The sequence below is a fragment of the Tamandua tetradactyla genome, chromosome 2, assembly GCF_023851605.1.
Source record: "Tamandua tetradactyla isolate mTamTet1 chromosome 2, mTamTet1.pri, whole genome shotgun sequence".
Taxonomy (NCBI): domain Eukaryota; kingdom Metazoa; phylum Chordata; class Mammalia; order Pilosa; family Myrmecophagidae; genus Tamandua; species Tamandua tetradactyla.
This window is the reverse complement of record NC_135328.1, coordinates 15,670,280-15,685,125: the sequence shown is the minus strand read 5'-3', so window position 1 is coordinate 15,685,125 and position 14,846 is coordinate 15,670,280. Positions and strand designations below refer to the sequence as shown.

At 42.7% G+C, this 14,846-nt stretch overlaps 1 protein-coding gene across 1 annotated transcript in view; it reads left to right on the top strand.

Annotated features, from left to right (window-relative positions):
• The window catches only part of GABBR2 (gamma-aminobutyric acid type B receptor subunit 2), a 399,248-nt gene that overhangs the window by 221,924 nt on the left and 162,478 nt on the right, over positions 1-14,846 (top strand). Inside the window, exon 6 of the mRNA XM_077140179.1 lies at positions 2,907-3,107. Within this exon, the coding sequence (XP_076996294.1) occupies positions 2,907-3,107 (201 nt within the window). The remainder of the gene's footprint in view (positions 1-2,906; positions 3,108-14,846) is intronic.

Genomic DNA, 14,846 nt, shown 5'->3' with positions numbered 1-14,846 from the left:
CCATGCAAAATAAATAAATACAAAAAAAAAAGAGGCCATGTTCTGATGTACCGGGGGTTAGGACTTCCATCACATATTTTTGGGGGACACAGTTCTACCTGTGGCTGGTGAGGAAGGAGTTCTTTGAGCATGGCAGAGGGCCTGTCCAGTGAATTCACACCAGAGCCAGCCCTGGGTCTGCGATGGAAGGAAGGAGAGACCCACCAAGCAGCCTCCCTGGCTAGGTGGGGACCAGGGGCACAGACCAGATGGAAACAGATGAGCCTGTGCCATCCAAACACGGCTGTGCAAAGTTTGCAGCATGTTACTGCTTTCCTGAGATTTCCCACCCAAAGGGAGAGCAGACTCCAGCAAATGGAGGGCCTATTTATAGCTTGGTGGCAAAATGTTCATTTTGGCTCCAGCACAGTGGGGGTGCGACTTATCACTTCTGTTTTCTCCACAGTCTCGGGTGGTCTATTTGAAATTCTCAAGCCTTCTGCCCCAGGTTCTGTGTGACCTCAGACAGGTCACTGTACATCTCTGGTCCCAGTTGCCTCATGATGCTGTTGGGAGGCTTCCATGAGGCCACTTTGCTCTTAAGTGCTTTACTGGCTTAAAGGTTTATTACTATTATTGCTGCAACCCTGAATATAGAGAGGGAATGTCCTTTTTACGTGGGGAGAAATTAAAAGGAAACTAAATAAACACAGGAAATTGTTCTGTTTTTTAAAAATCCACCCATGATTAGATGTCTGAAGCTAATAAGAAGCAAGTCTCTTCGTGGGGCTGGAGAACGTGGCTTGGGACATAACAGGGCCCTTTTGGCAGTTACACGCCCCATGTTCCTACCAGAAGCAGGGAAAATGAGAGCTGAGAGACCAAATAAACTGGAAATGCTTTCGTTCCATCCCTCCATGGCCATAGCTGGTGCCCTCTGCACACCAGGCACCAGGGGCCTGGAGAAGAATCAGATGTGGCCACCTCCGGGACCTGCCCACCTGCAAAGGACACAGGCAGACATCAGCAGCATACACCTGGAGCCTGGGCATCCAACAACCTCAGCGCTTCTGCAAACCCCAGCAATAGGGGTTGGAGGCCCAGGGACCTTCCCCATAGTTGCATTAAACAGTAAATGACACACCTGAGCCCATCTCCCTCTTTTGCAGATGCATCTTTGAGGGAGGGTCTGCAAGCAAGCCTTGAAGACCCTTACTCAGAGCCCATTTCCTTTTGTTCCACACATATGTTGAACAATTCAGGCTTCCTGCTTTCCAAGCCTGTAGCAGTGTGAAAGCAGAAAATTCAGAGTGGAAAGAAGGGCTTGGTGGCAGTGAAAAGTGATAGCCTGGAGCTGACAGGTAGAAAAAGACCAAAAAAAAAAAAAAAAACCGCCATAACAAGTGGACTTGGAACCCCAGCTGCGACAGCCAGGGGCCATTTGGTGTTGGGGCCAGTGGTCTCTAATCCCAGGAGCTCCACCGCCAGCCGCCCGCTGACTAATGACCAGCGTGAGACCCTGAGTTACCGAAAGGGGAAGGGGGCGGGAGGGGGCAGCTCGAATGTTCCTGCACATCTAGTGCGCTCCAGGCGTGGTACGTGCATTTTCTCATTTAATTCTCAAGCCAACCCGTTAGGTGGGCTCCACCTCCCAGGTGTAGATGAGAAAGTGAGGCCCGAGGATGTGTCCCAAAGAGTCATCCAGCTGGCGTGTGGCGAGAAATCTAGCCGCCTGGTTGTGTTCTTTTATTTGTTTATTTATTTATTTATAGTTATTTTCTTGTGCCAGTGGCTCTGTTACATAAATTTTTATCTTCGTTAACGTCGACTGATGTTCTAAACAAAGTGTGTTGCCACTCAAAAGGATGAAGCTTCGGGTTTCTGGAAAATGCATGTGGGAGGAACAGCCCGCTGCCTGGCCACGGCAGGTCACAGAGCTCTGGCTGGGGCTCCCAGGGTGGCCTCCTGGCTTCCTCCTTGGCGCTGCTTCTTAATTCCCACACTTCGTGCTTTTAGAAACCCTCCCTGTGGGGGTGAGAAGTCTACTTTTGTGTGTCATTGGAAGGTCTCATCATATCCTCACTGCATCTTTTGACCCTTACTTGATAAGTCTAACTATCTTCGAAGACTAAGAAACCTTCCCCCAAAGGTCTTTGTTTTGTTCTGTTAAAAAGAGAGAGAAAAACTTCTAAAATTGATTGAAGACTTTCTTTGAATTCTTCCCCTTGACTTACTACCTAGTAGGAAAACTCAGTTTGCTGAGATATAAGTCATCTTATATACATTGCACATTTAGATAAAATTGTCTTGGCCTCTTGCGGAATTGCTCTCCCTAAGCTGTGTCGCGAGATTTTGACTTCAGCTTTCAGTAAAGATAAATGCAGGAACATTCTCGTGAAGTGGCTTGTTGTAGGGATACAACAGCTGACTCATGTGACAGAGTCCTTCATATGCAACTCTGTACGAGACACCTTTTATATAGTGCTTAACACTGTAAAACACATTGTTTCTCCCTGAAGACCTTATATGTTTTCTTCTTACTGGTAATGAAACTTACATAAATAATCTTGTTGCCCTCTTCTCTTGATCTGCTAGGAGGCTCATGGTGAAATATACAGCTTAATTATATAAAGTGTTGGAACCATTGGTCTACTTGTCTAATGTTCTGTTCCCTTGACCCCTAGTCTCTCCAACATATTGTCATTCATATTTTTCCTAGCCCTTATGTTTTCATTTTTACTCAGTGTTTAATATCTTATTACACATTTTGCCTGTAAACTATCTTGGATTCTTTGAAAGGAGACCAACAAGAGTAGAAAATTAATGGATCCTTTGCTCAGAGGCAGCCCGACACGCCTCTACCTCTCCCGCAGGGCACAGAGACACACTTTGACTTTGGTGCTTTCATGGTCCCCCGTCTGTTGCAGGCATATGAGGAGAACATGTACGGGAGCAAATACCAGTGGATCATCCCGGGCTGGTACGAGCCTTCCTGGTGGGAGCAGGTGCACACGGAAGCCAACTCATCCCGCTGCCTCCACAAGAGCTTGCTAGCTGCCATGGAGGGCTACATTGGCGTGGACTTTGAGCCTCTGAGCTCCAAGCAGATCAAGACCATCTCAGGAAAGGTCAGTGCCTTGGCCTGCCGGGCCCATCCCCAGACCCTTCTCCTTTGGTCATCTTGTCTGATGATGTCAGCAAAAAGTACATGGATCTAGTCCTGGCCCTTTACTCTGTGACTCTGAATCAATCTCTTGACCTCTCTGAGCCTCCCTTATCTGTAAAATGGGGATAACTCACCCTCCACTGCATGTGCACTAGAGAACCGTGAGGACCCAGGAAGGGAAGGGTGCTTAGCCAGGGAGACGGGACCTTTGCAACTGGCGTTGATTTTTAGGCTCTGCCAGCATTTCATTCTGTGCTTTACTAACTTGAAAGGCCATTCCTGATGCCTAACGATGCCCCTAACAGCCTGGCAAAGAGGAAAGGCCTTTGGAAATATGTGCTATGAACCAGCCAGACTGGTTGAACCCTGTTTGCCACTTACCACCTTGAATTCTCTGACCCTCTGTTTCTTCATCTGTATAATGGTGGTAAAAAATATCTCACTTTGGGGTGATCAGGAGGATGGATGACAAATTGGCACCTGGCACTTTGGGGCTCAGAACAGAATATCTGCTGTCCTAACTGGGAATAGGGCCCTGGGCAGGGGGCTGAAGTTCTTGGGACCCCCCATGCTGCTGCCAGAGGTTACTGAGACACGTCCAGAGGATCTCATAGGGCTGTTCCGAGGACCTGGTAATCGGGTTGGTGTAAAAGTATTTCAGAAATACACTGTTCTCTATGCATGTACATATTATCAAGGATCAGTGTCACATCTGTGCTGCAGAGCATAGCAGTCTTTTCTCAACTCCAACCACCTGCCAAAATTCGGTAGAGTAGTGAACGCTTTTCTGTCTTCTCTGAGCTCAGATTGTTAAATTCTCACCCAGTCCCAGGGTTCTTACAGACCCAATTTCCTTTAAGGAATAAGGCTTATCAAGTAAAAAATATATATGTTTTTCATTCATTTAATCTCAATCAGAGCCAACTCAACACAAATGATTTATTGATTCATCAAAAAAAAAAAAAAAAAAAAAAGAAATCATTAGGATACATTTCGTAAACAATGCTTCAGACCGTGCTGGCCTTTGAAAGGTTGTGGGAAAAAACACTCTGGTTAGAAAATGATGAAAGAAATATTTTCCTACCAGAATCGATGAGCATATAAAAAATGTTTTGGCGTTGTTGAATAGTGAGCAGAAACAACTCATTTTATCTCAGTAAATGTTATTTTTAGAGGTGTCAAAACTTGCAACTTATTAGAAGATATGAGGGCCCAGGGGTACCCCTTATTTTAATCTAAAAATAGTGTAAAAATATGAGGCAAAAGCAGAAACTCAGAAAAACTCCATGGAAACAGATGGTAGAACAACTAAACCGAGAGACTTAAGGGAACCCAAAGGCTTCAGTTATTATCGGTGAGATGGGGGAGGCTGAGTGGGGCGGGGTCCCTAACACTCTACGGAATGGCCTTGATTGTCCCTGGAAGAGCCAGAATTTCTTCCAGGCAGGCCAGAGTCTTGCAGAGGTGTCAAGCAGTGCTTGGGAACGCGTTGTAGGAAGATCGCTTTTTTGCAGTATTTGGGGGAAGAAATGGTTTTTAGCATTTATGACAGCATTCCCCAGACGAGGCCGGCTCACCCCTGGGTAGCTGTGCCCGTGGATGGGGCAGCCTGGGGCCACCCGAGAGAATGCCCCTTTCACCCCAGAGCTGTGGGAACCTCTGGGAGCCTCCCTGGATGGGGCAGAGCTGTTAGGGAGGAGCCAGGCTCCCGGCTCAGGGCGGCTCCTGAAATTCCAGGCACCTCAGTCCCTCTCCTCGAGGTCTCTGAGGCTGCAGGCGGCATTTCATGCCTCATCACATATATGAAACTACACGGGCGTTCCTGCAGTCGCTTTGCCTCTTGGGGCCCGAGGTGGTCCTAGGGCTGCCCCAGAGATTGCCTGGTCCTGCCTCCTTCAGATTCTTGGATCCTTCAGGAGCAGAGGACACGCTACTTCTCCAGATAAAGAAGAGCTCGATTAGAAACTCGCCTTTCATTGCCCCCGCATGTCCCTCTCTGCCCATACAGGGCCCTTCAGTCCCATGAAGGTCTTCAGAAATTTGGAGGTGGGGGTGATGGCACCCCCAGGGGTATCTCTTCCCTATACTGAATAAATCCAGTCCCTCCAATTGTAACTTACCAGTCCAAGTCCAAGACTAGGGGCAGAATTTAAGGGTGGAGGGCATGCTAAAATCATCAGCCATCAAGCTAAACCATATTAGAATGCAATATTTTTAAATGAAAAGCAGTGCAAAAAAATCCAAACAAAATTGGAAATAAAGGCAGGATCTAATCCTCTACTTGCACGACAGACCTCACTCATCTCACTCTAATTCCAGCCTGGTAGATCCTGTCTTTATTTTCAATTTTGATATTTTGTTCAATGTGGACTTTTTGTGTTAATTTTTTAATTTTTTAAAACATTGCATTAAAATATTTTTTGTATCCTGATGATTGAGTCTGCTGGCTCCCCCTTAAATGTCTTACCTGAAGTTAGTGCCTTGCTTGCCTCACCCTATTCCCAGCTCGTCTACTGTACCTGCTCTCATTGAGTATCCTCTCCTGAGGGTGGGGGGCCCAGAGTCCTAGGACATCCAGTCTATGCCCTAGGAAGTACTTGAGAGTCAAGAAATACTTCTTAAACTTGAATTTGTATCATGCACGGCTGCTTGCCCAGGCAGGACACTCATGGCTGCCGCGTCAATGCTTACAGTATAATGGTCCATCGGCACCTCCAAAGACAGACAAATGCTTGTAGAATATAAGAAAGTAAACAGACTCTTGGCAGCCTCACTATTTTACAGGTCAGGGAACTGAGGGGCAGAGAGGAGAGGGGACACACCCAACGTCATCCAGCCGATCAGGGGCAAATCCAGGACACCCTCTTCCCAGCTCTGTGCCACGTTCCCTCTCACGTGCCCTCCTCTAGACGTGTGTCCTGTTTAGGGATGTGTCCACATCGGCCCTTCCAGACAGCTCAGAGACATGCATGGGAGCCCTGGGAGCCAGCCTGGAAGTCATTCACCCTGAGCCACCTGTGACCTGGCAGGTCACTCTCCCTCCACCCAGGCCTCAGTTTCCTCGACTGAAAATGAGAAATGTGGGTCAGATTCCTGCCGGGGCCCTGCCATGGCTCCACTCTCAGACTCTGTAAATAGGGCTTGTGACAGCCAGCTGGGGGACACGGACTCCCAGGATAAAGGGGATCCTTTCAGGGACCGTCTCAGAACGACCTGGGAGAGTGTCTTTCCTGGCTGCCATCTCTGAGGTCCCCTCCTCCAGAGCCTGTCCCCAGCTCACCAGCCCATGCCCAGGAACTGTCCCTCCATCCCGTCGGGGTTTCCAGAGCTGGGGCCAGTACAGACCTTCGGCCGAACCTGCTCCCGTTCAGACCTCAGCATTCCCGACGCTCACCAGGGCAGCCTCCGGGAACCTGCTCTGCGCTTCTAAGTCCAGCTGCCTTCTCCTCCTCGGGGTCCACCATCACCTCCCACTCCCCAAGAGTGACTCCGTCAGCCTTGGTGATTTTGAGGGTCCCCTTGCATTTTTCAGAGTCCCTCCAGGTCGGTTTCCCCTGTGAGCCTTCACAGTCCTGGCCTAACTCTGCAGTGAGGTCTCAGCCCCTCCAAAAAGGACATTCCCCCCCTGGTCCTGTCCCCCTGGACAGGGCGCCAGGTGGAGGTGTTCATGGAGCTCTAGAGCCAGCAGGGACCTGGGAGAAGGCCCTGGCGCTCCAAGACGCGGGCTCGTTCTTCAGAAGAGTTTTGTAATGTTTTCCGGCAGGAAGCTTCTGCCACCACCCACTACCGTTTATTCCATATGGCAGAACTGGAAGAAGCAGCAATCTACTGGGGCCTTCTACTGGAGGAAGCTTACAGAAAAGGACTCGTGCAAAGCTCACTTTTGCTGCCACGTGAGCTCAATGACAAAGAACTTGGGAGCTGTTAGGGGTGCTCTGGGCTCCACGGCAGAGGAAGGGAAGGTGCAGTGGAAAAGAAGGAAGCTTTGAGAACTACCTCAGGGACTCAGGCCAGGCTGAGCTTCTCAGTGCTATCACCTCTGCCCTCTTAAGCTTCCCTAGGTATTCCCTTCTCTGGCAGACAGGGGGTGTGGCAAAGGTACATGGGCTCCGGAGGAGAGCCTTAGTGGCCTAGAAAGAGTTGTAGGTAGTAAGAGCACTGGCTGCAACTGAGTCTTGCTCTCACCACTTCCTGGAGGGGTGGCTCTGGCAAACTGTGGGTCATCAGTACCAACATCCATGCTCAAACCACAATTCAAATTTTTCACTCTGTATGTTGCCACCCAGTTGAAAATGTACATTTCCCAGCCTCCCTTGCAGCTTGATGTGGACAGGGTTCTGTGTTCTGGCCAGTGAGGTTGAATGAGCCTTTGATTAAATGTGGATGGGATGGCTGGAGCTCCAGCAGCTATCTTAGCCCATGAGATAACCTTGAGAAGGAAAGTTCATTCTAAGATAGTGGGGGGTGAAGATAGGAACCTGAGCCCTGATTTCACTGTGGACCTGCATTGCCACCCTTTGTTTCTTTTCTGTTACACGCAACTGACTAGAATCAATAGTGATACAGTGATTTGGGGCAAGCCATTTAACCTTTCTGAGACTGTGATTTATGGAACTGGGATGACGATATCTCTTTCACAGATCTGTAGGGATTAGATGAGTTAATACAGAAGGAAGTATCTTGCAGTGCTTCAAAAACACAGTAGGTGCTTAATCAATTTTAGTTCTCTTTACTCTCAAATGATTATTTTTTACTTAAGTAGAACGCACACATAACCACCTTCCAGGTCAAGACAGGATTTATGACCAGCCACACAGGAGCCATCCTCATGCCCTGTTCCAGCCAGCACCCACCACCCACGGCCCCGGTCTTCTGATTTCTGTCACCGCTCAGACGCCTGCTTGATATTAAGTAAATAAAATCATCGAGTATGTACTCTTTTGGGTCTGCCCTCTTTTATACAGTATTATGTTAGTGGGATTCACTTATATTGTTCCAGTAGAGGTCTGTTCATTTTCACTACAATATAGCGTTCCATTGTATGAATAGAGCATAATCTATTATCCCTCTGCTGTGAGTAGACATTTGAATTGTTAGCAGTTTGGGGCTATTACTATGAAATTTTGCACATCTCTTGTTCAGCATTATGTACACTTTCCTCTTGAGTGGATACCTAGAAGTGGACTGGTAGGGCCACAGGCTAGGTTTATATTCAGCGTAGTAGACGTCGGCAAGCAGTTTTTTAAACTGGATGTGCCAGTTCATGCTTCCGCTAGCAGTGTGCGAAAGTTCCATTTGCTCCACATCTTCACCAGCACTGGCCATGGTTGGTCTTTTTAATTTTAGCCATCCCAGTCGAGGTGCAGTGGTTTCTCATTGTGTATGTCTTTGTTGTTTTGTTTGCCTTTTGTGTTTTCCTGATGTGTTTTTTTCAGGAGTGTTTCAAACTATTCTTTACATAGGTTTTGCAAGTTTCTTGTTCAGTTTATTCCCAAGTATTTAGTCTTCTTTGCTGCTACTGTGAAGCTGATTTTCTTTAACATTGTATCTTCTTGATTATTGTTTGTGTATATGAAGGCTGTGGATTTTTCTGTGTTAATCTTATGTCCTGCTACTTCACTGAAGTTTTGTATGGTCTGATAGTTTTATCATTGATTTTACAGGTTTTCCAGGCCTACTACCATATCACCTGCAAGCAGAGATAGTTTTACTTCTTTACTCATTCTTATACCTGTAACTGATTTCTCTATATTTATAGTATAAGGTTTCTTACATGGTGCTATTGACATTTTGAACCGGTAGTTCTCTGTTGTGTGGGCCTGTCCTGTGCATTTTAGAATGTTTAGCAGCATCCCTGGCCTATCCGCATTCGATGCTGGTAGCAGCCTACGCAACCAAAACACCTACATGCATTGTCAAATGTTCCCCGGGAGACTCAGTGGCCTCTGGTTCAGAGTTACTACTCTAGTCCATGTTGAATAGTTGCAGACATAGTGAACACTTTTCTTTGTTCCTAATGTTGTGAAAATGCCTCTAGTTTTCTCTATTTAAAAAGATACTGGCTTTAGAACTAAGGTATGTATATTTTACCACATTCAGAAAGTATCATTCAATTCCTATTGTTTCTATAGGTTTTTAACATGAATGGGACTACATTTTTTTCAAAGGCTTTCTCAGAATCTGTGGAGATGAGCCTATGGGTTTTTTGTCCTTAGCTTTATCAACATAGTGTATGACATTAATGGCTATCTTAGTATTGAACTGATCTTGCAGTATTGGAATAAATCACAGTTGGTCATGATGAATTATTTTCTTAATGTGGTGTTGGATTCTGTTTGCTAATATTTGATTTAGTATTTTAGCATTGATATTCATAAGTGACATCCATCTGTCTTTATCTGGTTTAGGTGTCAGTGTTGTCCTTGCTTTATGAAAGGAATTAGGAAGTTTTCCTTCCTTTTCAAGACTCTAGGATAATTCATAGAGCATTGAGGCTGTCTGGTCTTTGAAGGTTTGGTAAAATTCTCCCATGAAACCATCTTGGCCTGGTGCTTTTCGGGGTATGGGGGGTGGGGAGGAGTTGCTTAATAACTTTTTTCTTCTGTGGATAAATGACCTGTTTAAGCTTTCTAACCCTAATGGGGCTGGTTTTAGCAATTTGTATTTTCCTAGGAAATTATCCATTTCTTTAAGATTTTCAAATTTATTTGCATAGATATCTGTAAAGTATAATCTCTTGGGATTTTTAAAATTTCTTGTATTGTATTTATTCCTTGTCATTTCTTATTTTGTATATTTGTGCTTTCTTCCTTTTTCCTTTATCAAGTGAGCTAGTCGTTTGACTTTTTTGTTAGTTTTTTTCAGAGAATCAGTATTTTGATTAATTAGAGCTACTGTTTTTCTATATTCTTCCCCATTAATTTCTCATTTTATTACTTACTTCCTCATGCTTTTTTTAGCTTACTTTATTCTTTTCCTAGTTTTTGTATCCTTTCATTTTTCTCGATAAAAGTGGTTTGTACAATGAATTTGCCTCTGATCGCAGCTTTAAATACATCCTGTTGAGTTCAGTTTATTAATATTTTCATTGTAATTTTTTTTCAAAGTCTGAAATTTTGGTTTGTGTTTCTTCTTTTGTCCAGGAGTCATAAATGGGATATTTTTAAATTTCCAAGTGAAAGGACCTTTCTGGGTTTTGTCTTTGTTAGTATATTCTAAATATAATATTTCTAGTTTATGGAAGTTATCAATGTTTTATTTGTGACCTAATATATGGTCAGTTTTTGTGACTGGGCCATGGGCATGTGAGAAGAATGTGCATTCTCTATTATCCAGGAATATAGTTAAATTTATATCCATAAGATCTACCTTTTGATTACTGGGTTTAGATCTTCTCCTTATTTATTTTTTATCCTCTTGACCTTTTATTAAAGTCTCCTATTATTAGTGCATTTCTCTTTATGTTTCCTTGCACCTCCTTGTCATTTTTGCTTCGTAGAGGTAGTTGCTGTGTTCTTTGGTACATAAATGTTCATAAGTGTTATATTTTCATAGTGGATTGTGGATTTTAACATTAAAAAGCATCCTGCTTCATCAGTTTAAGGATTTAAATTGATTCTACTTGTCTGATAGCAGAATCACTACTCTTGCTCTCTTTTTCTTTCCTTGTGCCTAGCTTACTTTTGTCCATTTATTTTTAGCTTTTCTGAATCACTTTGTTTTAGATGTGTTTCTTGCATGTTCAGCATATAATTGGACTTTCTTTTGTGAGCAAAATTGAAAATCTTTCTTTTAATAGGTGAGTAAAGTCTATTCACATTTATTCTTATGACTTGTGTGTTTAGTCTGAACTCCAATATAATAGTTTATAATTATGTGTATTTTGTAATATTTGCTCTACTTCTTTCTTGGAAATGTATCTCCTTTGCTCTTTTCTATAAAAAACATTATGGGGACATTAAGAAGTTTTGCATATTTGTCCTAGTGATTACTTTTATATTTATACCTTGTATAAGTCTTCAATCTCCTGTTATTTAACCTTCTGCTATCTAGTTTATCAGGCTTGGAAAGTAAGCTTTAACACCCACCTACTGCCTATGCACCAATGAGATTTTTCTGATTTTCTCTTTCTCTGTCCCTTCTCCTCCGATTTTTTAGTTACATTATTTATACTTTGTCACAATACATAATGTGTACATTGGTCTTCCAAGACCTTTATGCCCACATTTGTTTAAGTCTTACATGTACATTTATGAATTTGAAAATGGTCACCACCAGTTCTTTTGGGGGGTTTTTCCCAATTATCACTGAGTTGGATGAAGCCCATCCATCCATTAGTAGATTTCTCAAGAAGGGCTGATGAGTGCAGAATTCCCTAAAGTTTTTGTATGTTGAAAACTGTTTTTTTATTGCTAATATTTGAAGGACAGTTCGGCTAGATATAAAGTTCTTGGTTCACAGCTGTTTTTTTTTTTAAGGCTGTCCCACTGTTACCTTGCTTTGTATGTATGTTTTCAAAAGCTTTATGCTAGTCTAATTTTTATACCTTTGTAAATTATTCAAACTTTTTTACTTGAAGCCTTGAGAATTTTATCTTCATCTTTGTATACCCAGTATTAGAGAAAGCTTAGAACTGATTATTTTAGGCTAAGTTTCTCAGGTATTTGGTGAGCCTTTTCCATGTGAGATTCAAATCTTTTTCTATTTCTGGAAAGTTTTCTTAAATTATAGTTTTAAATGTTAGCTCTGTTCCATTATTTCTTTTTTCTTCTTCAAAAACTCTAATTTCAGGGACTCCAATAATATGTATATTTCTACTACTTTCTCTCCAATTCTTTTTATGCCTTTCCTTATGTTGTTTTTATATTCTTGGTTGTCTTCTTTCCCTTATTAAATTTTCATTTGAGTCTATTCTCCCTTTGGCTCCTTGTAATCTATTCTTTTCTGATGTAATATTTTTTCTTCTATCTCTTCCCTAAGTTCAGACCACTCTTTTTTTTAATACTTTTCTCCGTGTTTTATCCATTTCTCTTTTTAATTTTTGAAATTCTGTCTCCAGTTGGTTTTTAATAGCTTCAATTGCTTATTTAAGTATATTTAATTCTGCTTGTGGTACAGTCTTAACAGGACTCTTCTGCTTCATGGTTGTGTGGAGGGAAGAATTTTCCTCAGTTGATGCTTGTGAAGTCATTTCCTGATTTTCTACACTTGTTCTCTCAGGACTTTATTTTCCTTCGGTTCGTTGTTATGATGTTGGGGTGTTTTTACAAGATTCCCAGTTTCACGAAGCCGTGTGGTCAGCCTAGCACGGGTACAGCACGTTAGCAGGGCTTTGTTTGCTCGTTTTAGTGGTGGGGCAGGAGCTGGGAGCCCTCTGAATTTGTGGTTTTCTTTTATCTGGCAGGACCCTAAATTTTCTGCTTTTTCTTTTTCTCACCTCCACTACCTGATGGCCAAATGGTTCTTCTTCCTTCTCTTTGCCTTTCATTCCTTCCTCGGAAGCTATGGACTTGGGAGACTGAACCTTTAGTTGAGTCTGTTTCTTTGGATTGCAAACCCGGCTTTGATACGCTGTATCTCTCTTTAAATTCCACATTGACATCTGCCCTTTAAATCACATGTACTTTGAAATATCTTCCCATTAGCAAGTGTATCCAGTTGCTTTTTTAGCATCTTCAGATTTTAGGGTGGATTCACCTTTCTGGTAGTCAGTTCCACCTCCCCCTAAATATCTCCCTGTCTTCTTCCCACAGTTTTCTCCCTTTGTTTCTTCCTTTGTTCCCCCACCAAGCCTGGCTCCCTGGCAGGGAAAGGGCAAAAGCATGAGGGAGTTCAGTGCTAGTATTTGTTCATTCTTCTCTTTTTACTCACAGTTATTTTGCAGCTTTTGTATTCTCTGTCTCTGGGTATTGCTGAGCGTGTGGTTTTGTGTAGAATGTTTGTGGCTGTGAAGCTATTTCATATAGGGTGGGAAGGAGAGTTGGGGAAGTAAATTATGCACAGCCTCCATTGTCCGAAGCTCCCTGGAAGCTCCCTGGAAGTCTAAATCGCGTTTGTAATGAACAGAAATTCTTTTAATAAAGCCAACCCCAAGGTCATGAGGACATTTTCCTCTCTTCTTTTAGGAAATTTACTGCTTTCTTTTTCACATTTAGATGTACAATCAATCTGGAATTGATTTTTGTGTGTGGTGTGAGATATAAGGACAAAGATTTCTTTTCTTACTTATATGCATATCTAATTGACACAGCATCATTTATTGAAAAAACTTATCTTTTCCCATATTGGGCTGCCATATCACCTTTGTCATAAACCAAATACCTGTTTTTCTCTTCCCTTGGTTTATTTTTTAATAGGTCCTGATAATTGGCAATGTATATCTTTCCCTTTATTTCTTCTTCTTCAAGATGGTCTGGGATATTCTTGTCTCTTTGAATCTCTGTATATGTTTTTTAATCAAGTTATCAATTTACACACACATATACACAAACATACCGTGGTTTGTAATGGGATTTTACTGAATCTATCAGTGGATTTAAGGTGAGCTGACATCTTTATAACCTTGAGTCTTCTAACCCATGAATTTTAGGTGCATTTTTGTAGGCCTACTTGAATTAATCTCAGAGATGTTTTTAAGTTTCTGTGTAGAATCCTTTGGTTTATTTCTAGGTAGTTGATGTAATATGTGCACATTACTATTGAGCTTATCCTCAGGGGTGGGATTTCTGAGTCATAGGGTTTGCACATGTTCAGTTTTAGCCGATCCTGCCAGACAGGTTTCTAAAGTGACTGCATCCACTCCCACCCTCACCAGCAGTGATTGAGAGTCCCAGTTGGTTCTCTTGCTCGCCAACATTTGGTATCGTCAGGTTTTTAATTTAGGTAACCCAGTGGGTGTGTGGTGGTATCTCATTTTAGTTTTAATTTGCATTTCCCTGATGGCTAATGAAGTTGAGCGTCTTTTCATATCTTCCTTGGCCATTGTGATATCCTTTTTGTGAATTACCTATTCAAATCTTTTGCCCATTTTTCTATTGAATTCTCCATCCGTTTCTTATTAATTTATAGAAGTTCCTTTGTTATAATCTGGATATAAATCCTTTGTCAGTTATGTGTATTACTTACATATTCTCCCATTCTGTGGTTTGCCTTTTACTCTCTTCATGATGTGCTCTGATAAACCAAAAATTCTCATTTTAGTATAGTCCAGTTTATCAGTGTATCCTGTTTGAGAAATCTCTATCTGTCCTTGAATCATGAAGATATTTTCCTATCTTGTCTTTAGAAGTTTTGTTTACCTTTCATATTTATATGTAGAATCCACATGGAACTGGTTTTGTGTGTGGGCTGGGACAGCATCAAGATTTGTTTTTCTTTCTTCCCTGTGGGTAACCAGCTGATTCCTGACCATTTATTGAAAATGCCACCATGCACCCTTCCCCATGTTCTATAGTGTCACCTCTGTCATAAATCAGATGTATTCTGTGGGTCTGTGTCTGGACCTTCTGTTCTTTTCCATTGTTGTCTGCCTCCTCCACAGTGCCTTAGTTACTGAAACTTTGTAGCATGACCTGACGCCCAGTAATGTAAGTTCTTCATCTTTGTCCTCCTTCTTTAAGGTTTTCTTAAATGTTCTTGGCCCTGATGTCATTTTTCATTTGAATCTATTCACATATTTACACTTTCCATTACCCTTCATTCC